General features: G+C 44.2%; 1 protein-coding gene across 17 annotated transcripts in view; it reads left to right on the forward strand.

Moving 5' to 3' along the window:
* Dab1 (DAB adaptor protein 1) overlaps window positions 1–24,796 on the forward strand; it is a 1,121,076-nt gene that overhangs the window by 844,196 nt on the left and 252,084 nt on the right. For all 17 annotated transcript variants that reach the window (XM_039109333.2, XM_039109335.2, XM_017593175.3 and 14 more), the window contains one exon: window positions 20,158–20,359. In XM_039109333.2, the coding sequence (XP_038965261.1) occupies window positions 20,293–20,359 (67 nt within the window). In that variant the 5' untranslated portion in view covers window positions 20,158–20,292. The remainder of the gene's footprint in view (window positions 1–20,157; window positions 20,360–24,796) is intronic.

The following is a 24,796-nucleotide window of genomic DNA, read 5'->3' on the forward strand; positions in this document are numbered from 1 at the left end:
CCATCCACCCATCCATTCTATCTGTCTGTCCATCTGTCCATTCATCCACCCATGCACCTACCCATCTACCCTCCCATCTTCCATCCATCTGTCCATCCATCCATCTATCCCCCATTTATCCATCTGCCCATCCACTCACCCACTCATCTACCCTCTCATCATCCATCCATCTGTCCATCCATACATCCATCCATCTATCCCCCCATCTATCCACATGCCCATCCACTCACCCACGCATCTACCCTCCCATCCACCCATCCACCCTCCCATCTACCCATCCACCCATCTATTTCCAGAATAGGTCCAACTTATTACATACCCTTTTAGTTCAATAGGCATGATGCTGCAATCACATGGTAATATTAGAGGCTCCACTAAAATGTTTTACTTTCTTTTTAAAAATAAGGTAACAAACTGTGAGGGATGGAAATTGTGTTTGTCACTATGCACAGATGATGAGAGGTTGTCCTTTTCAGCATTTCTTATGAAGGTAGAAGTGTTGGGGGACCAGTGTTGCAGTACAGAAACTCCAGGAGGCTCAGAGGAGTTGTACTTAGTGGTTCAAAGCACTTGCTGAAGACTGCATGGTCCCAGACCGCCATAATTTCTCAACTGTACTGTGAGGTCTCGTTCTCTTTTGGCTTCACCCCACACTTGCACTGAGTATCATTTCCACAGAAACAGCAAGTGCCTAAAAACTGGGGCACCACATTCTTAATTTTAGCACCCCATCTGCTCTGAGTAATGACACACAGAGATGCACAAAACCATCTTTTCATAGAGCTTCACCCCAGGATTCCTGAGCAAATGCAGGGCCCCTGTGAAAGCTGGTGCTAGCTATGCCCTACCCTGACGTCGTGGCCTTGTGGAAATAGCATCTTTCAACCTCAGATAATGAGCAAGCGGAAAGGCAGGTGGAAGCCATTGGGTTGGAATCTGCACATAGCATAACTGCCCAGCAGCCACTTCAGCAACTGGGGAGCTTGGGAAGTTTGGCTGTCAATCCTCTGCACACTTGGATTGAGGCTGGTTTCCATTCATTGCACAGAGCGTTTCCCTCCAGTTTTCTGTGTGAGCTGGAGTTTTAATAAAGCCATTGTATGACCCTGGATCTAACAACAACTAACTTGATCCTAAGTGAATTACTGTGTGTCCTGGTGATGTTCCCTGCGGGACCAAGTTTGTGATGCCACACTACCTTTGGCTGAGTTCATTATCAGAAATGAACTTCTGAATTATTACAGGAGGCATCTGCTTAGATAAAGTTCTATGCCCCTCTTTGAGTCTCAGCCTCCCTCTTGTGTGAAATGAAAGACACAGGTCATAAATTCCCTTGGCCCTGGGTTCAGTTGTTTGAGTTTCCCCCGGTTAAAGACTGCAGAGTTGTTGAGGGAATTGGAGGAGATCACCGGTGGAACAAGTACTTGTAAACATTATTCTCTTTCACCTTCATGAAGAGGGACAGTGGGGCCAGGGCCACTTTGCATACTTGTCCCAAGAATATTAATACCACAGGATAAAACTTAACACTCAAATTTCAAACAAGCAAGCAAATAGAAAAGATTTTGGCCAGAAATTAAGGGTAACCTTACTTCATGCGTGGCCCTGTTGTTTTCTTTCTCTCTCCCTCTCTCTTTCCCTCTCTGTGTCTTTGTCTCTGTCTCTCTATCTCTGTCTCTCTGTCTCTCTGTCTCTGTCTCTCTGTCTCTCTGTCTCTCTCTCTCACACACACACACACACATACACACACACACACACACACACACACACACACACACACACACACACGGCATCACTAGCCCAGTAAGCGTGAGATGAAGAGATGAAGTTGGCTTGTGTTGAGTGTCGAGCGTGTTGAAAATGAGAGGTGAGGACAGTTCAGATCATAAAGCATCCAGGTGACATTTAGCTTGCCCAATGAGTTTAGCTGAATATCCATTATTGGGAGCAATGTCTAATGCTATAAACTACTGTTAATCAGCAGAGCTGGTTTTCCTTTGCCTCACCACAAACACCTGGATGTCTGAGTACTTTTTCTCAATCTTGCCGTTTGACCTTTGAGCCTGAACCTCAGTTTCCATTGTGCCTTCGATGAAGATATCCCAGATGAGCACTGCTTCACTGTCTCCTCCTTGGGGTGGGTACATCCCTCAGGGCCACTAACGTCTCATAGTGTGAGAGTTCTTCTGTCCTATAGTATCGGGAAGATAGCAGGAGTTCTGGAAAGCTGTGCTGCCTCTGGTACTGTCTATCACAGCTATGGAGCCGAGCCATCAGCGGCTCGGCACGGTGAACTCCTAGAACTACAGAGTTTATGGTCCACAGCCTCATTCCAGCACCGTCCTATAGTTTGCTGACTGAGAGATGTCACTCTGTCCCTGAGTTTCTTATCTGTGGCACCAATGTAATTTTGATACCGAGTATCCTGTTTAACCTTTGAGATCATTTCACCCAGTTAAAGAACTCGGGTTAGTGGGACAGGGCATAGGGCATTCTCTCCCTCCTCTCTCCCTCCTCCCTTCTCCCTCCTCCCCTCCCTTCCCCCTCCCTCTCTCCTTCCAACCCTCTCTCCCATCTTCTTTCCTTCCTCTTCTTTCTTTCTTTCATTTATTTCTTTGTTCCTTTCCTTTTTTCTTTCAAATACAGACCTGGTTACTCCTGAAGTTTTTCTCTCCTAAGATCACATGGCTTGTGGCTGGTGAGAACCTCACATCTAGATTACAGAACTGCTTAAGCGTGAGGACCTTGACTTCACCAGAGCCTGCCTCTGGCCTCCTGGCTTTATGGCTCTCTCTTTCCAGCATGCCCTACTAGAATCCTCACTGTCCTGAGGTCAGATGTGACTCAGGTGTCTTGGGCTCTCTTTTCTCTCTGAAATGCTCTCTTGCAGCCACCCCCCAGCCACACTCTCCCACCTTGAATGTTTGACTCCGATGCTAATTGTCCCTTCTCTGACAACTGCCTTACAAATGCGCTCCTTTCCAGCTGAAGATGAGACACATGCCCCCACTCTTGTTTTCTTTCCTAGCATCAGCCACATCTGCCATGTTAGGTTTGATTTATCTTTCTGTTTACTGACAGCCTCCCTCCTCCAAAAGAACACCAGCCACACTTCAGAGCTAAATAACACATGGCACAAAACTACTTAAAAATGCACCAAGTGGCCTGTTAGCCATGCTAGTCTGCAGCTATATTTGCAGCAGAGAGGTCTGTACTCTGTGCTCCTTGCCCTGTGTCTTAATTAGGGTTTTATTGCTGTGAACAGACACCATGACCAAAGAAACTCCTATAACAACAACATTTAGCTTATAGGTTCAGTGATTCAGTCCATTGTCATCAAGGCAGGAGTATGGCAGTGTCCAGGCAGGCATGGTGCAGGCAGAGGTGAGAGTTCAGCATCATCTGGAGGCTGCTAGTGGAAGACTGACTTCCAGGCAGCCAGGGTGAGGGCCCTAAGCCCACACCCACCCCAAGAAGGCCACACCACCTAATAGGGCCATTCCTTGAGCCAAGCATATACAAACCATCACACCCTGCTTGCCTTTACAGTAGACCCTTACCTGTGTCTCCCCATGGGACCGCACCCTGCCCCACTCCTCTGCTGATCACTTATCAAAGTCACTAGCTGTAATTCTGAACTGTGCCCTTTGTCCTCCCTCCTTTGGTGGCCAGTGTCGCTGGAGGGCCAGTGCAGCTGCCTCCCTAAGGTGTTTGACTCTGCGGCTTGGTGAACATGGGTATTGTGCTATTTAATTTCATTTAACTTTTTATCTCAGGGTAGAGATCTTTATTAGGAATAAATGCGCTCAGCCTGTGGGCTTTTGTTTGCTTTCAGCATGTTGAGGTATTTCCCATGAGTTCTTTCTCCCTATGCCTGAGGTTCTGAGTACATTTTCTAGAAGCCACTCTATGAAGCTGACTCAGGGGAAATTATGTTAGAAACAGAGGCCTCTTTCTCTAGAGTATGCAAAAGTTTGATTGTCTTTTTAATTCTTAAAGTTTTTTTTCTTGAAGTTCTTATTGTCCTTCTGAAAATACCTTTGGAAAGTGAATCACTGTAGATGTTAATAATCTGTGTGTGGGGAGAGCAGTCAGTGATGAAAGCTATGCTATTCTTTGGACCCCAGAGGTGGCCAGATGGAATGAGAACCAGGTGACTTGACTACTGGTTCTGCATACTGTCCTAATTGGGTGACTTGTACAACTCAGTCAGTCTGTCTCTAGGATGTGAACCCTCCCTTGAGCAATGACAGCTCTAGGCCATCTCCAATATCCTGCCTGCTTTCCAATGATGGCCTGGAAGCCCGAACACTGGGGTCTGACTTGCCCTTCCCTAAACCTCTGCTGGTGGGAGCTCCAGGTGGACCACTCTCCTTCCCAGGGCCTTCCTTTCTCCATCAATACACTGAGGACTGAAGTCCCTGCCAGGTATTTTCCCAGCAGTATCAAGAGCATTTTATTTGGGCATACTGATGTGGAAATACTTTTGAGCCTTCAGGCCTTGTGATTATTTGAAGCAACTTCTTTTTTTTTTTTAATCGTTTGATTTTTTTTCTGGCTATGTGCCACCAGAAAGGAGGGATAAAAGTGGGAGGATGAAAAGGCATAGCATATCATCCTGACAGTTTCTAAATTCTCCCTTTAAAATACATTGGGTTTATGTCTCCTTTTTGAGTTTTTTTTCTTTCTTCTTCTTTTTTTTAATCTCCACTTTACATTCTAAGTTCTTGACTTGAGCTTGGGGAAAGGGCTCCTGGCTTTCATGCAGCTTTTCCAAGGCCGATTTGATATTCCTAGACTTTCACCTCTGATTTTCTGTGGGTGTTTTCCTCTGGAATTCCTGCCTGGAGGAGATCTTTCCTAGCTTCCTGCTGATCACATGACCTCTCCTCCTTGGTGGACCTAAACTACTGAACTTCGAGAGACTTACAGATGGCAGAGGATTTACAGGGCTATTAAACTGCTTTGTCTACGCTGCCAGTTCCTGGGCACTGAATGAAGTCCAGCTCAGTTATTGTTGTTCTTGTTGTTGTTTGGTTTTGTTTTGCTTTTTGGTTTTTGGTTTGTTGTTGTTATTTTTGTCTTTGGTGTGTGTGTGTGTGTAACCCAATGAAATACCTGAAGTAATTAATTTACTAGTTTGGCTCTTCTAAGCCATTTAGAGTGAATTTGATCATCATAATCTTGATCCATTCTTTTCTCTGAAGAATGTTGCTAATTTAATTGTAAACTTTAATGATCAAGGTTTGGAGATCCTTCCAGAGAGAACATCCTCAGTAGCCCCATAGCCATGGCCAGGGAGCAGAGACTGAGTAGATAGTGAAGGGGGTGTGGTCTCACAGGGTGGGGCTGAGTAGAGAGGGTTGGGGTAGAAGATTCAGGTTTCTTGGTGTCAACCAGGATGGGAATCCTCATACCCACATCCCTAGACCCCATGCTCTAGATTACCAGTCTAGAACTGAGACTCTCATTAAGGAAGTATAATGAAGGCCCAGGAGTCAGGTGCTATTTTTAAGGTATGAAAAAGATCCTTGAGCCCAAAGACATGGATTCTAGTTTTATTTTTAGCGATTGTTTGCTGGGTGGCTTCTCCAGCCAGGGTAGCACAAGACCAGTATCATCTGCTTGCCTGGGTTGCCATGAGAAGAGGACAAGAACGCAATAGAGAAGGTACTTGGTAAACCATGACAGTGGCTATGAGCCAGAAAGAGCCCCTAAAGGAGTCTGCAGGGCGCCCTTCCCCTCGGGTCCCTGGGCTCCTTTCTTGTCTCTGTTGTTAAGTGCTGACAAGGCTTGCTGTCTTCCAAGTCAATGAAAATGGGAGGTGAGTGTGGAGGAGGGGAGAAGAGAGGGGGGAAGGAGGAAAGGAGAGAAGGAGGGAGAGACAGTGGGAGATAGAGATAGAGATAGATTGGGGAGAGAGAGAGAGCTTGGGGAGAGAGAGGGAGAGAGAGAGACAGACAGAGAGAGAGAGACAGAGACAGAGACAGAGAGAGACAGAAAGAGAGAGGGAGAGAGACAGAGAGAGAGAGAGAGAGAGAGAGAGAGAGAGAGAGAGAGAGAGAGAGAGATTGGGAGAGAGTGCGAGAGAGTGAGAGTGCTTGCTAGTGTTAGTTCTGTTTAAGCCTCAGGCCTCCACCTCCACTGGAGCCTTAAGCAGCTCACCTCTGCTGCCCTGCTGAGAGGTAAGGGGAGTTAATGATGAAGTGTCAGAGAGACACTTGGGGGCTTTTAGAAACACTGTCCCATGACACGACATACAAACATGCTGTCAGGTGGCAGAACAGCCATCCCTGCATCTTTAATCATCCTGCCATTCTTGTTAGCCATAATCCAGAGCCTTCTTTGAGGACAGTGTGGGAGACCCTCAAGCCTGTGAGCCTAGCACTCCTTTTAAAAGTTTGCACAAGGAGGGACTACCCAGCAAGCTCCTATTCAGCAGGCAGAAATTAATCTGAACGGTTCTCCGAATTTACCAGGCAAGTGCTTGCCTGAATAGACAAGGAGCCTAAGGGGATTTTTTTGTGGGAGTGATGAGCTGTGAATCTCAATATGATATGTGTGTAAAAAAAAAAAAAAAAAAAAAACAACAACACAACATCGGTCTGTTGTAAGAGAGAAAAGAATTTCGGAGTGTTTGGCAAAGTAGGTTATTTTTAAACTGAGAAAAAATAGTATTGTAGGGATTTGAAAGATTTCACAGCTTTATTTATTCAGTTAATATATATGTGGGAGTTTCTTGCATCTTATTAAGACAGGTGCAGAGGAAAATGCAAGGGAAATAGATGACCATCTGTGCCTCAGGTGGCCCTCAGGCTCTCGGTGGCACGAGATACAGGTAGGTAAGACTGACAGTTGATGCAAGGCAGGCTGGTTTTATGGGGACATTGACGCGTACACTTTAAGCCAGGTATTCTTGGGTATGCTGGATTCTGTCAGGGAAACAGTGTCTAGGACTAGATATCCTAGTTTGTGCCTTAGTTTCTCCTACTGCAAAATGGGTCTAATAACATCTTCCGGGCTAAGCAAGGATTCAATGTGGCAGGAGTTAAGTCATGCTTAGAGCAAACCTGGCCCAGCGGAGGCACTTGGAGTGTCAGTCTGCTTCCCTGACAGCATCTCCTTTCCTTTCTGTGCTCCATCTCAAGCACATAGATATGTGTGGGGTTCCTTAAGCTTTTAAAGAATGTTCTTCCTAGAATCTGAACTGGGATGGTGAACATGTCTTTTCCACGTCCCTCTAGGTCGCTCTCTTCTCTTCCCCAACTTTCTCCCTTGAATCTTAGAGACTGGCCTGTATGGGCCATCTCAGTCTCATTGTCTGCCTGTCTGTTCACCCTTAAGTCTGTGATTTCCAGCTTCATTTTTTAGTTTCTTTCTACTGGGTTGCCTTTGTTCTATCACCAAACGTCGAAGCTCCATTTAAAGCAGCCATTTCTCTTAGTTCTGGACAACCTTTGCCAGGCTTGGCAAAACTAAACTGCTCTATTCCTGGGATTCTACACTGCCTTTGAGGTGTCCCTTAAGCACAACTCGCTCTTACATAAGCAATCTCCTTATGAAACCTGCTGAGCAATCTTACTATGAGTTCGAGATCCTCACTGAAATAGCAAAGAGGGAACGGAGTTTAAATCGCTGAGGCGCTGTGGCATTGGGTGCCTGTCATGCTCTGAATCTGTGTTCTCCTGAGCAGCTATGGTATGTGTGCACGAGGAATGAGTTATGGTTGGGGGAAGATGTCCTGGACTGGAGCCTGGGGGTCAGGTGAAGTTAGGATATCACATCGCATTTCTCAAAACAGAAACAATTTGTTGACACTTGGTTTCTTTATTCATTTTGATGAGTATACATTGACTAACCAGTTTGTATATGGTATAGGAGATAAATATTAGAAAAATTTTCTTTTTCGTTCCAAACACTTATATATGAATAAAATGGAAGGAAGGGCAAATGATACATAATGCATTCCCTCTCTCACTCTTCCTCTCTCACGCTGAAGCCAAGTGTGGAATATGCTGCCTTCCGTGTCCACTCAGAAGACATTTTAAAAAAGATTCCAGTTCTTGGTTTCACGGAGGTAGACCGTGAAGCTCATAGATGTTGGGAGGCAATGTTGGGTCATGTCTCAGAGTTGATGGAAGCATAGTTTGTGATCTCAAGATTCAAGAGGCTAAGTCTGTGGAGCTCATGTGTCTTCTTGGCCAGCCCCAAAGAGCAACAGCGGTGTAAGCATTTGGGTGACAAAGATTAGCAGATGTGCTTGACTGGATGCTGTAGGTAACTCAAAGCCCCATCCCTGGGGCTTGGAGGATATCCCCTGCTGTGGCAGCAAGGCCCTAAGTAACAGTTCATGCTGGAGTCTAGGAACAGCCATGCATGCAGCTTCTCCTCATGAGGACTGGAGTATGCTTTCCTAGCAGTAGGGCTCTTGGCTGCCTTCTAGGAACTAAAACTAAAATAATCTGTGGTCCCCATAGTTTGGGACTTTGCTCCCTGAATTGGGTGCCCTAAGCTTCTACTCCTAAAGTGACCTCTGTGCTAATCATGAACTTTCTTTCAACCTATGGAGTGATTCACAGACCCTGCCGGGTCCCTGCTGTGTGGCCTCAGGGCTGCTCCCAATGCTGGTCTTGTGGAGAGAGTGAGCATCAGCCAGCTGAGCCTCTTGAAGAACAGCATATGGCTATCTTTTCCTGTATTCATTTGGGCAGATTTTCTTGCTTGGCTTCAGAATGAAGGATCAAACCCAGGTGTGGGTAGCTGGGACTGGACTTAGGTAAAGGGAGTGTAGGAAGCAGGGTGGCATTAACATCGGCATGTGACTTCTTCTGGTCAAAACAAACTGACAAGTTTCAGAATTTGAGGCTGGACATCTGTGGAGGCCATTAGTCTCTCTATCACTGTTTGCCCTCTGGTGCCAACAACTGATAGTCATTCTATATGCAAAAATACATCCTTGGCCTCTCAGTGTCTGCATGGTCTTATCAATCTGAAACATCATATTTCCTCTAAACCTCATGAGCTCAAAAATCTGCATTTCATCCTCTAACTCATTTCCATCATTTCCCAGAAATTAGAGCATGAACTCTTTGGAGGGACTTTTTTTTTTTTTTTTTTTTTTGCCTCTTACCAGCACTTCCCTCTCTGTGATGAATATTTTAGATGGAGCTCATCATGTCTGCCAATAGCCTTCCGTGGTCATTTCGGTTTTCAGTGACCCAGTCAAGTTTCAGGGCCGTAAGTAACATACACCGTGGTGCACTTCTTGATCTGTAAGAGAGAGGAGTCCTACAGGCCCTGAGGCTTATGGGAACTCTCTTCACCGTCATTCTCATCTCTGAAGTCTGCTACCAGTTAGAATCACCTACGGAACCTTTTGTCCAGTGCCTGGGATGTACCCACACGAACCCATCAAATGAGAGTACCAGAGTGACCTTCAGCATGAACCGACATGTACTGCTTGTAATGATCGTGGGAGCTGTCATGTGTACCGTCTCCTGAGAAACAATCCCTTGTGCACAGGAGAAGCAGGTCTGTGGTAAGAGGAGGAGTCCCCTTGCAGGAGTGTTTGAGGTGAAGCGCTTTTGGACTTTGACCCATGAATCAGAGAGGAGCTTTTCTGGGAGCACAAACAGCCTTCAGTGTTGCTTAGTTGCTTGGGAGTTGCCAAGAGTGATTGTGTTTTTGTTTCTGTGAGATGGCTCAAATAAATACTCGCACAAATCAGGAAACAACAGAAACACGACTCCCTTTGTCCGGGCGTCCGTCCTCATTTCCGTTTTCAGGAAAACACAGCCCCACGGTTAGCATTGCTGCCTATGTTTTTTTGTCAGGGAGATAATTGTGGAAATTGGGCTGCTTCCCGTAAAGTGCAACTCCTTTTGTGGAGAAAAATTGAGGCATCCATGTATCCCATTTTATAGTAATTGAGATTGGACTAGCAGACCATTAGCAGGGCGAAGAAGATGATAGCCTGTTTTGGGGGGGTTTTTTGTTTTAGTTTTTTTTTTTGTTTTGTTTTGTTTTTTTAAAGGAAGGTGGTAAAAATTTGATGTTTGAGAAGAGAGGGGAGAAAAATAGGTTGTCAGTGGTGGGAGAGAGCATGCCACCTGTCTCTACTTTCTGTGGGGGTTGCGGATGGCTTCTGTTAGCAGGACCCTTGAGTGGCCAGATGGGCAGAACTCTTGTAAGAGAAGTAGTCTAATGATCACTGCGTTCTGGAAGCTGTTGGGATGAGTCTATGCCCAAGGTCAGACTGGAAAGCCAGGTAGCATGGCAGCATCTGTTGCACTCTTCCCTCAGCTCCCTCAGTCCTCCTCCCTCTCTCTTTGAAGATAATAAAATGCAGCCTGTGGAAGGGAGAGAAAACAAGGGCTTGCTATATTTTAAGTAAATCAGCAGGTCAAAGCTGCCAAATGCAGCATTTGTTTATTTAAAGCCCCTCTTTTCTGAGAGGGACTCATTACATACTTGTCTCTTCTTTCTGTAAGACGCCAGGGGACAGCAGTCATTTTGTGTCAGTCATACACACATTGCAAGGGGACACACATAGAGGAGAGGAGCAAGGTTCAGGGAAGAGGAGCAAATGAACAGTGTATTTGCCTGGGCAGTACAGAGGGGGTCAAAATAAGGACGAGCACGGTGGCTAAATGGACCCATGAGGGCTCCCAGAGAGTTGCTGTGTTGCGGGAGCCAGTGTGGTGCCTTGCTGGGACCTTTGTCCTGAGTGGATGAAGCAGTAGGCAGTCCATGTTCCACCTCGCTAAACCTCGTGGCATCTGGAGTCAGCTCTGCAGAGTAGCACTGAGAGGCTGAACATTGAACCTGTTTGATTGGCAGACACTGATTAATAGCTCTGCTCTTACCTTTCCTGCATGAAGATTCATGTATCTGGGACTTCTCAGGTAAGGGCCATGGGATAGGAGAAGCCTTTAAACCAAGGAACTCTTCTCATACAGGCATGCCATCCTTCCCCATCCTGGTTGCTGGCCCCCAGAACCTGGGTAGCGCTTGAGCTAATACAGTTGTGAGAGAACTGGAACATTCCCTGTTGCTCCCCCTCTGGTACCAGCCAGTAGTCACCTTGCAGCTGTAAAGAATGGCCAAAATCTGCACCCGTTCATGTGCTTGCCTGGTTTCCTTGCTATTGCTATAACTGAATTCCCAAGATGTCGGGCGGTTTATAAGAATAGCTCATGTTTCTAATTCTCTGTCCTTATTGACTGTATCTGTCTCCTCCTCTAACGTATCTCTCTCAGTCTCTGTCTCTATGGTCTCCATCTCTCTCTGTCAGCTAGAGCTTTGCTTCTCAATATGGCTGGCATTCCTAGCTTTTCAGGAGTCAACTGGAGCATGCCTTCTCCCTGTCTCACTCCACGCCGTAGTTATTGACAACATCTACTGATGCCATTTGACCCCAGACTGAGGTAGAGCCCTATCTGCTGTGCACCCCTCTGCCAACTTCCCTCCTGCTACAGAGTGGCTATCTCTGGTTACCTACCTAGGAACCGCTTGATTGACTTGATGCTGGGGTAACTTGTCTTTACCTCTCTCTGAGCCTTTAGAGTAGAGGATTTCAAGAGAACCGGTTTTTAGTAGCCGCTTTACCAGTGACTCGGCCACCTTGCCTTTGAGCTTTCTTATGTGCTTCCTGCACGATACACTGGGGTCCTGTGTCTGTGGATGACGTCATCCAAAGGTGGCAGGTATGCTTCTATTCAAAGTGGGGTGGAGTGATGCCTAACTATGACAATAGACACGTAGCTATATTAAAAGATAGGGAATAAAGGGAGCAGAGAGATTGCTCTGGGTAAGAGCACTTACTGCTCTTCCTGAGGACCTGGGCTTGATTCCCAGTGTCTACATGGCAGTTTATAACCATCCGTAATTCCAACTCCAGAGGATGTGGTGCCCTCTACATAGTACAGATACGTTATACACAGATGATGCCAGTTCCAGGGGCTCTACCACCCTCTTCTAACTTCCATGGGTACCATACACACATGTGGTACACAGACATACACGCAAGTAAATCACTTTTACATGTCTAAAATAACGCAAACTTTAAAAGATGGGAATTAAGACTGAGAAAAGGCAAGAAGGAGAAGTAGGAAGAGGACAGCATCGACCAGAGGGAGCAAAAAGGAAGTGGCTCGTAGATTCCATGCTGCTTGGTTCATTTGGCTTCTGAAAACACTGGCCAAGATAGAGAGTTCCCCCATTTCGCAGATGAGGAAATTGAGGCTGAGTGATGAAATAGCACATGAATCCGAAGCTATGTGGGCTGGCATGTAGGAGCCAGTGGTGGAGTCAGGCAGGATATGAATTCAGCCTCCAGACTGCCTTTTAAGTTTAGAGCCCGCTACTCTGTGCACTGTTGTTATGGAATAAGTGACCAGGCTTTTAGAAGAGCTCCTAGTATTATTGTTAGCAATGGCAAGGTGACTTGAGAGTACACTTAGCCTACCTTCCTGTCTGTCTGTCCATCTGTCTGTCTGTTTCTTTAAGTTTTTTTTTATTTTGTTATTGTTTTGTTTTGCTTTTCCTTATATGGAGTTTCAGGTAACCCAGGGTGGCTCAGATTTAGTGGTAGCTGAAGGTGGCCCTGACTTACGGATCTCGCTGCCTCCATCTTCCAAGTGCTGGGATTATATCTCTGCTCTCACACCTTTTAAAATACCCTCGTTGTTGCAAAGTGAGTTTTCATGGTCCTAAACTATTTAACGAAACTATAGGATCTATAGTGAAACAAAATGCCCCTAAGCATGCCGTGTGGCTCTCACAGGAACTCCTTTAATTTGCCAGAACCTGGCTCTGAATGTTTAGCCTTGGGTTTGAATAGACAAAGGCGTATTCCAGAGTCCCTGGCTTCTGGAGGCTGCAGCCCTTGCAGTGGCTCCTCCTGCCTTCGAGCATGCCTTGTCCCTTTACCAAGCACACTCCTCAGACCTTGCCCTTCTTCCCATTCCTGTCAACCATTGCTATCCCATCTTATAGGTGTACAATCTGATAAACTTATACATAGCCTAATTCTAGATTTTTCCCCAGAAAAATAAAACCGACAGGTATTAGATAGCAAGGTATCATTTCTGGTTTTACATTAGTTTTCAAAGAAGAAATAGGTTTTGCTCATAAACTATTTTAAATGAGTTAGGCCTACCTCCAGTTTGGATGTATAAAAGTTATAGTGCTTTGGATCAGCAGGATGGTTCAGAGAGGAAAGGTGCTTACTCTGCAAGCCTGGAGACCTGAGTTCTGTCCCTGGGAGTTGGAGAGAACTGATTTCATGGAGTTGTCCTCCTCCTCATATGTGCTATGACACACATGTCTGCCCTCATATCTCTTCCTCCTTCCCTCCATTCTTCCCTACTTTCTCCCCTCCATTTCTGTCTCTCTCTCTGTCTCTGTCTCTCTCTCCCTCTCTCTCTCTCATATACATACACACACAAATAAATAAATAAATAAACAAACAAACAAACAAATAAATAAATAAAGTAAAAACATGAATCATTTCTGCTGGTACTGTGTGCTGAGGTCTGAGCTATGCTGTAGTGTGTGTGTGTGTGTGTGTGTGTGTGTGTGTGTGTGTGTGTGTAAAATGGCAAAAAAGTGAAGAGATATGAGTTCACTTAAGCCTTTTACTTAAGCTGACAATGATAATGTTGTATCTCATGTGATTTGTGATGTTATAGCCACTACATGCATGTACTACATGCATGTACATAGTTTTCTTCTAGATCATTTCAAAGTAATCTAGACATGTCTTGGCCATTCTAAATATTTGATGTATTTCCCCAAGAACAGATATATTCTCTTACTTAACCATAGAAAAGTTGTCAAATAATTTAACATTGATACAGTCTTGTTGCCTAATATAGTTTTAATTGTCACAAAGACTTCCACTATAGTACGTTCTTTCTCTTCACAACAGAACCCTGCACATACGTCATATCTTTGATGTATTTACTTCATTTTCATCAAAACTCTCTCTAGCCCCTCTTTGTGGTTTATTGCAGTTTTGGAGAGCAGAGCCCCTCACTGCCTCCCAATTTGAGAGGTGTAACCTGAGCAAATACCTGGCCAGGAGACTTAGCAGGGTCTGAGGAGCTGTGTTTTCAGGCTGTGCCTCCCCTGTGTCCTCCGTGTTGGCACTGATCTTCATAATTTAATCGAGATGTTGTTCAACTCCTATTGCATGATTACAGATTTCCCCTTGGAGCCCACAGATTAAGCGGGAAGACACTTTAAGACCTGCAGAGTCCTATTCCTCATGAAAAACTCCCAGATCTACATTTGTCTAGGATTAGTATGTGACTCATCTCTGTTCTGCAAAATGTCGCTGAATAGTCGCAGTGCTCCCTGGGTACTATCATTCTGTGTCAGCTTCCACTCTGTATGAGGCAGCCTCCCAGCTGCCCCCTTTGCTCACCTGTCAGCAGGGTTGGGCATATCCGGCATAGCTCCAGAGATTGGGGCCTGACTGGGATGGTGAAAGACTAAAGAAACAGCAAACACAAAGAAACACAACAGAACAAGGACCAGCTGGAGTGGGTGCTCGAGTGGCAAAACCTCAGCCTCCTGGGAGCTCAGCAAGTCTCTCACATAGAGTTGAACAGAGGAGCAGAGTTATTCAATACTTCTGGATATGAAGGTGAGGTGATTGTATTCAAGTTAAGGGGGAGGCAGGGATTAGGTGTACAATGAGACCAGTAGAAACAGTATCTGTAGAAAAACAAATTAGGCTCTAAATATCCAGGTGGTAGGGAAGCTATGAAGGATATTTTTTCACATATTGTCAAGACCTAGTCCCTTGAGCACAGTTTTGTATCTCTCTCAGGCCTAGGTCATGGGGTCCTTGATATGATTGTGCCCATGTCAGCGTTAGCAGGACTTAACTCATGTGGTCCTTCTCGCTTCCTACATGTATGGATTTATGGGTTTCTATTTTATTCAATGATGTATCATTTCCTGTCATCTTGCTGCTTAAATCATTCCATGCGAGGTGGTCCTGGGACCTTTTCTCCTGTAGTTTTACATCAAGCACTTCCTCACATTTGGAAGAAAATGGCATTTGACCTGGTCTTATTCCTGTACACTCACTCCAGTATCCGCTTCTTATGTATAAATGCAGGTAGAGGCCACCCTCCACGTTGGGGTTATCTCACTGTCCCCAGGACTCCTTCCTTCTAGATCTTTTTAGGGATGAAAACACACACAAGCACACACACACATAAACATATGTGTGCACACACACAGCTTAGGTTTCATTCCCTGAAACCTCCAATTTCAAATCTGCCGTGTAGTGTTCTTTCCTGCCTTACTCTTCTATATCCAGGATCGTATCTGCTCCTTCGCTGAGCACCTCGACTCCCAAGACACCAGTGCACTTCCCCCTTGCTCTGTAGAACGTCAGGGATAGTTTCCAATTCTTTTGCCTGTGGCAATACAGAAAGCAGAAAAACCTTGTAAACAGGTTTGGCGTTCCTATTTTTGACTTTGGGTGCTTCTTCTGCCCAAGATGGATTGTTTGCAGTTAAACCACCGATTCCTAAGTGGCTCGATCTCTTTCCTGTCCAGACTTGGCATCACTGGGCTTCTGATTTCTTATGGCACATAAACTGAAGTAATCTGCTTTGTTTTTTTTTCCAGTGTCCCCCAGTTCTTGTCTACAAAGAACTACCAGCTGTCACCCTCTGTCATGACACTTCAGCCTGCCACCTGGCCACTGCACCACCCCACCCTCTTTTGTATAGAAATCCTCACTCTTTCCCGGCTTATTTACTCCGGTCCTTTTTAAAACAAAAACAAAAACAAAAACAAATAAACAAAAAAAGCTTTCAATTTAGGTCTTGCAACAACAACAGCAAAAGGTACTCTGCTTTGGATATTGAGCTGGCCTTGCTTGGGTAGAGGACACTTGCTCTTACTTTCGAATTCCTCGCACCAGGCAGGAATGTGCAGTTTTTAATTTACGGGTGAGGAAAGCAGAGCTGTGTGCCTGTGCATTGCACACATGTGTTCCTTGCTGAACTGGCCCATTTCATGTGCTTATAGTTTGGACAACACCAAGGAAGGTTTCCTGTAGTGCCAGCCGCCGTGGCAGTGGGTACAGTTTAGAGTGGTACACATCTGGAGAGACGATCCTGAGTAATGTCTTCAGGTTTCCAGGCACTCATTGTCTTCTTCTTTTAAAAGGGAATATGTACCCTTCTTGGCGTGTCATATTATGACTTTTCAGCTGAGGTGCAAGTTTCATAGCATAAGATGAACCGTTTTAAGTGTGTTTTTATTGCACCTATCACATACGATACTTGCAAACCCAGCCTTCATCCCCATCTAATTCCAAAATATTTTCATCACCCCCTAAGATTGACCTTGGGCCCATTGAACAGACTCTTTCACCATCAGCATTGTCCAAACAAGCACTGACCTGCTTGGGGTCGGGGGAATTTACCTGTCTTAACCATTTCCTGGAAATGAAACATACACTACGCAGCTGTCTTTGTCTAACTCCTTTCACTTGGCTGGTGTTGCCAAGGTCCCTCCATGTTACAGCTTGTGTCTCTGCTACGCTCATTTTAACACTGAGTAATGGTCCACGGGACAGAAGGACCACACATGCCTTATTCATTCGTCCATGGATGTGCAGCGAGAGCTGAATGACGGAGCAGACTGACTTCTGCTTCATTCTAAGCCATCCATGTATTTGCCGTGTGGCCTTGGATAAGTCCTCACATAGCTGCATTCCAAATTTCTCATTGCTGAAGAAAAATCTGACATCTAACTCTTCATGCTGATGAAATGATTGACTAAGAAATGTCTGAAAAGTTTATAGCCTCAATAAGCAAGACTCTGGTAGGGGAAAGAGCATATAAATATGCATTATAGTATGTGTTTTTCCTTGTGTTTGCTCTATTAGAGTTACCAAAACCTCCCTGCTTTGTTTTCCAAGAAGAGGCCTATCTGTTTCTTCTGTTTTGTGGTAGGGTGGGGTTTGGCCCCCACACCATCTCTTCCCCAACCTGGGATTTTACATTTCGGAAGCAGTTCACCAGACAGAATGTCTGTAGTGAAATGTTACATAATTCACATTTAGACTTGAAGAGCTCATTATAAAAAACCTGACACACTTCAGAAATATTAAATTACTGCAGATTGTGTGGAGCAAAGAAACATTATTGAAGCATTTCAAAATTCCAGACGAGCCTGAATTTAACTGATAGGGTTTCACAGCTTTTACTGGGGAAAATGATTTGAGTTGTCACATGGTTTCTGGCCCTGGAGGGCTTTAATCTCCTTAATTACAAAGAAATGAATTTCCTAAATAATTTGGAGTTACTTCACAGATTTTGCTCAACCTCTGGCTCTTGGAAAATTAAAGGGGATGCACGGCCCTGCTGTGCGCGTTTTCCACTGTAGCTTTCCTATCTAAGTTTCCATTCAGAATGGCTCTGGTGTTTCCCAGCATTACTGATATGGGGAGGCACTTCAGAGATTCACAAGTAATGCTCACAGTACTCGAATGTATCATATTTTGCCAAACAAGAGACTCTAGATACTCAGGGGAAATGGAGAGGTGCTAGATGTTGCCTTTTGAAGTCAACGGAGAGAAAATAGTCCAAATTTCATCCATTTTCATAGAACAGCTTTTGAGAATTTCTGAAATAAACTCACGCCTGTGAACTCCTTTCTATATTTAGGAATTAGGCACCTACTGTATACAACACCTGAAGAATGGGGAAGATCTGATACCCTGCCACTTCCTGTACTTTGTCCATTCTCAGGAAGCAGACTTAAGCTCTCCCAGTTTCCCCTCCACATGTGGTCTCATACTGGACACAGAGTCTTGATTAGACCATATAAGAAACTCTGGCCTCTTATTTATCAAGTGATTAGCAAGAAGGCCTGTGAGTCCAGTTTTCAGACCTGTGACAGGTGTGCTCCCACCTAGTTCGACAGTGACTCTCTTGTTTGGGCAACATTAGCTCCATCATCCAGGTGAAGAAGCTGAGGCAGGGAAAGCTCCATGGCTTCCTCAGTGTCACATGGCTGACTGGGCAGCTATCAAAACTCTGGACTTAGCCAAAAAAAAGTATGGCAGAAGTGTTCCACTTTACCAGAGAACTCAGGATGTTTCCCAATTGGACAGTCTTTTTGAAGTGAACCTCAAACAGTTGGATGGTTCAAGGCAGACCTAACAGAAGCGAAGCGATGGCAAGCAGAGGCACCGGGAGGGATGGGAAGATGACCCCCGGTGCCTCGCCCTCCTGCCAGACTTGAGCTCCCTTCCGTTTATTGGATTAGTGATTTCCAGTCTCTTCTCCATTGCACATGACAGGCCTTCCTCCTGTTTAAAAAAAATACTCATGCATTCACTCACCTGTCTGTTCTACATGTGGTTATGGGGTCCTTTCCTCTGTGTGTTCGACAAAAGTGTTGTAGTTTAGGATCCTGTAGAATATGGTAACCCCATGCACTGCTTTAATGAGAGCAAACCAAAGTATGTGCTTGCTCCTTTGTGCCCCAGCACGTCCAGCACTTATGTTGTCTTTGGTTCTGGTCGTACAAGTGTCGTGCGTCTTTTCACAGCACTGACGCTTCTGCTAGGTTTCACTTCTTTGTGGACTAGCAGCAGACTATCAGAATTGCATGGTATTTGTTTACGCACAGTCTATACTAGAGTCTAGTAAACACTGCAATAGAACGATAGATATTAAGACTATGTCAGTATCTGACCAATAACTGTGTCCTGTGGGACGTGTCTTTGGAAAGAAGGTGTTGGTATGTATGAAATGCCCCAAAGATGATGAAGAAAGTCTCGCTTTTAATGTGTGGTTTCAGAAAGTCCATTCTACAAAGGCAGTTATCTCTTGTCTTTACCTGTAACCTTAGATCTTCTAATTCAAGTGCTTCCACACAGAGACGGTGTCCTTGGAAAGAAAGTAATTAGGTTATTTTTTTTAAAAAATCCAACCAGCTATCATTGAATAAGGTGGACATTGCCTCACAATTAAGTTTGAATGTAATTTTCTATGGCTTTCATAGTAAGCCTTATAGTTAAGCCATCTTTAATTGTCATGATTAAGAGGGTTAGGTCATTATTCTTTATGAGCTGCGACTGGCATGTGAGGCCAGTCCTCTTAGATTAAGCAGTTCCAATTGTGTAGAATGAGCTAAAAACTGGTTGTACGATTTTAAGAAACATTTCTAGTATCTTTTGTTTTTTTCTTAATATCGATAGCAGATAACTAGTGAGATGTTTATTCTCAGTGGATTCTCGGCTACAACTATCAGATAGGGGCTGGGGAAAAACTATTGACAAAGGCAGTATGTTTATTCAATTTAAATGAGATCTAAGGCGACAGTGCATGTGTAGCATTGAGGTCAGCGTTTTGAGCGTGTCTAGTAAGTGCATAGTAAATGCTAGCTTTAATTGAAGTGTCTGTTGTTCTAATCATCGTCACTCTCCCTCTAATGGTATCCATTCTTCATAATACCTAGTGTGGTGTAATATATGCTCAGGAAAAGACAGAGTGAACAAAATGTGGGTCTCCCATTCCCGTCTCTTTTCCTTTCTTTCCCCACATTAAATGCTTGTCTGCCTTTACAGCTAAGGGAAAAGCTGACATAAAAATTGGCTTGCTGCAAACTTCCTCAGCCCCATTTGTCACCTTACCCTTGGAGCCCAATTGCATGTCAACTCTATGTCCCCTCTGATGCCTGCCAGTGAGGGACAGACGGCAGGTCACTCCCCTATGATCTGCCTTAGCTGCTCAGGCTCTGATCAAGCTTGGTTGATGGATGGGTGGCCTGTTGTTGGAAATGTCTCCACAGGGCTGGTCAGGAAATATGTCTTTGTGATATTTTCTGGGTGGCATCTAGTGCTTGGCCATCAGGAACATGGGCAACAAAGGGCTGGGGTTTGCTGCTTTTGAAAATCTAAGTTTCTTAGCTTGCTAAACAGCTTTGCAAAGAATGTGCTCATTCTCATTGTGTAAACCCCAGCCATGGCCTCATAAACTCAGACTGAGATGAACAAATTCATTCACAAAGACTGAAATGTTCTTGCTGGTGCATGTTGGCTGGTTCATTTCCTCACATTTCTATTCAGCCCTATGAGGACCATGATTCTGACTATTTTCTTGCCTTGACTTGCAGCACTCCGACAGAGTGAATGACATGTGCGGCCCGGGGTGTCCTTTCTGAAGGGAGGAGCCTTTCTCTTGGAGAGGATCCTCGATGAGCCTGGCCAAGGCCCGGGGTCTGTGTGAAGAGGACTAAGGATTAAGTAGGATGTCAACTGAGACAGAACTTCAAGTAGCTGTGAAAACCAGCGCCAAGAAAGACTCCAGGAAGAAAGGTAGGGCTAGCCAAGTGCCCTTCACAAGGCTGCTTTTCTGTGTTAACTCTAGAATGATGGAAAAACAGAGTTATGCAGCAGGTGCCATTTTTATGGTGATTTTGTGCTCATATCTTGATGGCTATTCTTTGCCAGGTACAATCCTTAGTTATTTCTGTAAGACACAGGGCCCTTCTGTTTTTGTCATGCAGCCATTTCTCCATCAAAGTCAACTCCTGTTGTCCTCTGTCTCCAACTCTGCTCCCACTGCAGACTCTCTCCCTGTCGCATTTGTCTTTGGCATACTGCTGTGATTCTCAAACTCTTATCACACCAGGCTCCTGAGGGCTGATTACAGCAGACTGTGGAATCCATCCCCAGGAAGTGCCCAGTATCTGCAGACTGCACTGCTAATGAGTTCCCAGGCGATGCTGGTCTGGAGGCCACAGTGAAAACCATGGAGCCATCAACAGAAAGCCTGTTCTTGCTCATTGCCTTTCCTTCATGGATCAGTACCCGTTGTCCAGGCTGGGTTTTGGGCAACCTCCTGAGCCTATTCTCAGTTCCCAATGGAGACGGCTGCTTGTTTGATTTGCTTCAGTTGCATTTTTGCAGTGTCTTACTTTATTTAAAGTGGCTTGTGTTTTTATGAGTCATCTGGAGTAGCAACTCTCAGTGCTAAGCCCTGTGCTCCCCGCCCCCCAGGACTATCAGTACATGGAAAGTACTTAAGAGGGTACACAGATAACTGGTAACACAAACCCAAAGATCGACATGTCCAGAGTCTCTTACAAAGATCATTCCATCGTTATCCGTATTTTGGAGGGAGAGTTGGTTTCATGGCTGTGCCTATTGTTAAGTGTGTGCCCTTTGGTGATTAGAAGTGTGCTTATGTGCTGTCTCTCTCTCTCTCTCTCTGTCTCTGTTTCTCTGTCTCTGTCTCTCTCTGTCTTGATTAGAAGTGTGCTTATGTGCTGTCTCTCTGTCTCTCTCTCTCTGTCTCTGTCTCTCTGTCTCTCTCTGTCTTGATTAGAAGTGTGCTTATGTGCTGTCTCTCTGTCTCTCTCTCTCTGTCTCTGTCTCTCTGTCTCTGTCTCTCTCTGTCTTGATTAGAAGTGTGCTTATGTGCTATCTCTCTGTCTCTCTCTGTCTCAGTCTCTCTGTCTCTGTCTCTCTGTCTTGATTAGAAGTGTGCTTATGTGCTGTCTCTCTGTCTCTCTCTCTGTCTCTGTCTCTCTGTCTCTGTCTCTCTGTCTCTGTCTCTCTCTGTCTTCATTAGAAGTGTGCTTATGTGCTGTCTCTCTGTCTCTGTCTCTGTCTGTCTCTCTCTCTCTCTCTCTCTCTCTCTCTCTCTCTCTCTCTCTCTCTCTGTGTGTGTGTGTGTGTGTGTGTGTCTTTATCCCCATGGTATCAGTTCCTCTCTCCTATCTTCTCATCTGCATGTAAGGAGTTTAAGAAGAGTTCTTTCAGGATTTGAAATCTTTGTGGGTTTGCAAATCAGGATGCCCTTGGTTTCTGTCGTTGGTGATTTGTTGGAGACATCACTGTGCCTGCCTAATCATGTTTTGTGATGGCCTCTGTCTGGCACCTGAGAAACGCCGGGCATAAATGGGATCCACATTCAGCCTCTGGGCTATCAGAACTCCAGGATGGACTATAAATTTCGTGTTTGATGTTTATATGAAACACAAATATTTTGAAGACAGTCTGTTTTATTGCCTGAAACTTTGTGTAGACCTTGCTTTTTATGCCTCCCAGGCTGAGAATAATAGACAAAAAGCAAATGGGCAAGGGAACAGGTCTTGAGAGACTGCTGTGTGGGGAGAAGATTGTAAAGTCTGGTGGGCTCTAGAATTAAAATGCTTTTGCCGTAGAAACTGACAAGTTGTATTTTTGCTTCAAAATTAACCTTTCCACTAAACTTATGCTCTTGAATGTTTAATGCCTTAAAATTTTATCTTAGAGAATCTTTTAATGTGCAAAACTCAGCACTGAAGAGAAGATTTTTAAGCTTTTCAGCACACTAATTTAAGGACTTGGACCTGATAAGAAAGTTAAGGCGACCCTTTTACATCCTCCTCACCTTCAACTCCTAAGAATCTACATCGCTAACATAAAATACATTGGAGGAGCATCACTTCTTTCTGAGACCATGGAGTCTGGGCAGGCAAGCCCCCTAGTTCTCATTCTGATGGTGCCACTCCCTCCACACCTGTTTTAGACCATGTTGTCCACTTCCCCAGCCTCATTTCCTGTCCTAAAAAATAAGCTATGATAGTATATACTCAGAGGCTGACTGTATAGGTTATTTTAAGTAGGGCAAATAAAATCTAGAGCCTAGAACTTGGCATGTGTTAAATGTTCAGTAGAAGTTGGTGGTTTCCACTCTTGTCATTTTCTCCCTTGTCTCATCTTCTTTCTTCTCTGTCGTCTTTCCATGACTCAGTTTTATTTTCTATTTCCTGAACATATACCTTGTCTTGGCTTGAGCCACCTTTACAAATACTATAGATTGAGTGGCTTACAGCACAAATACGTTTCTTATCAATGGCTATGCTACAGGTGTGAGATCCCAACAGTCCCTCTCCTTACAAAGGCTGTCTTTCCAGCTTTTCCCTGGGTCACATGGAGTGCAGAGCAACATTCCCTTTGGTTCTCTTTGATTCTGTTTCTTCCCTTCTGCCTCTCTTCTACTTTAGCTCCTGCTTTTCCCTCCCTAACCCCTCACCCTGCCTTATCTCCGTCCCCCTCCACCTTCTCCTACTAAATTATTCCCATCATAAAGGTCCTACTCTCATCTCAGGTAGCACCTGTCTGTCTGTCTGTCTGTCTGTCTGTCTGTCTATTCAGCCATCTATTCATCCAAAGCACCATCACACTGAGTTTGAAAGTTTCATTTTCATGAATTTTTGGAGCATGGCTGTTTGGTTTATAGCATATATTGCTTCTCCTCTCCTTTTCTTTTTTGTCAACATTATGATTATCACAACCACAGGTTTTTGTTTCTTATTGTATTTTATAGCAAGGAAGCTGTTAACAGATATATTACGTTTGTCCCAGAGAATGATTTTCTAGTTATTTTTACTTATGTAATAGTGGCAAGCAATCTTTATTCTAGGAGTATTGGCAAAACTATCATAAAGGCGTATGAACACATTAAAAATAGAGAGTGAATGTATAGTAGCAATATTTATTCGTTACTTTTAAGGATTTGATAATAAAATAAGTATTTTGTTAAAGTAAGTAATGGACTAGTTTACATATGGATCTTGAATCTTGTACACACTAATGCTATATTTTCTACCTGCTTTTTGGATTTTTATAGAATCAACATAAATTTGAAAATAAGTATTTTTTCTGTCATATTGCTTTGGCAGAGTCTGTCAATATACTTATCATAATAATAACTACTCGTATCTTTGTTCTAAATCAATGAGAAATATTCCAAATTATATTTAAGAATGATATTTACCTTTTACTAAAGGTTACTAGTCGTAACTTCTTGTTTATTTTTTAAAGGAAGTTGGATCATAATATATTTCTATACTTGCTTTAGTGAATGCATACATTTCCTTTTTATTGTTGTGGAAATTACCAGTAGATTGTTTACCTTTGATTCCTGGGTCAACTTTACTTGAACACAGTGTATTATTTTATCTACCCTGTTGGGTATGATTTGCTAAGTAAAGAAAAAGTTTTCTTAACCCATACTCATCAGTAGAGGAAGGAAATTTGTATTTTCAGGTTCCTTACCATCCACCCAAAGGAGAATCAAATGTCTCAGTTCTTGTTAGTTGCATTCCCAGGATTGGGCTGCTGGTGGAAGGTGATGTTGGAAGGATTGGTCCTGTGACTGACAGACACAGGTGTTTCGGGGGTCATCACCTGGGTTGCATCAGCACCTGGTACTGAGTGTGTAGAAAGAATCACCTGGTTGGGTGTGGGAAAGAACTTGTTTTTAGTCTAGCTTTTCTCTATTTCTGCTGGGTAACCAGAGATGATGATGGAGCCTCACCAAGACTGCTTTTACTTATCTTTAAAGGTGCACGTGTGCACTGTAATATAGGAGAGGTAGACCTTTGTGAGTTCCCATGGTCGTGGGACCTTGCAATGGTAGATTTTTTCTTTAGATTTTTGTGAGGTCACAGTCCATCATTGTCTCTCTGTTTGAAACATTAGCAAATTAACACACTGTTCTTGTATTTGTGGTAAAGGTGTATCCCTGGGCTAGCAGTTAACTACAGCAGTGATGAAGACCCACCTTATTGCCAGTAGGATTTTCGACTCAAGGCCTCACTAGGATCCAGGTGGCCTTATGATAGAGGCCTCCACATCAGCTATGTAAGAAAGGATTAGAGTCCTGGCCAGTTTATGTTGAGTTTATGGTGGTTTTGGTAAGGCCATAGTCAGGGTTCTTACTAGTCAGTTATAATTAGGAAGTGGCCTGTTAGTATTGGC

Source organism: Rattus norvegicus, chromosome 5 (genome assembly GCF_036323735.1).
Source record: "Rattus norvegicus strain BN/NHsdMcwi chromosome 5, GRCr8, whole genome shotgun sequence".
Classification (NCBI taxonomy): domain Eukaryota; kingdom Metazoa; phylum Chordata; class Mammalia; order Rodentia; family Muridae; genus Rattus; species Rattus norvegicus.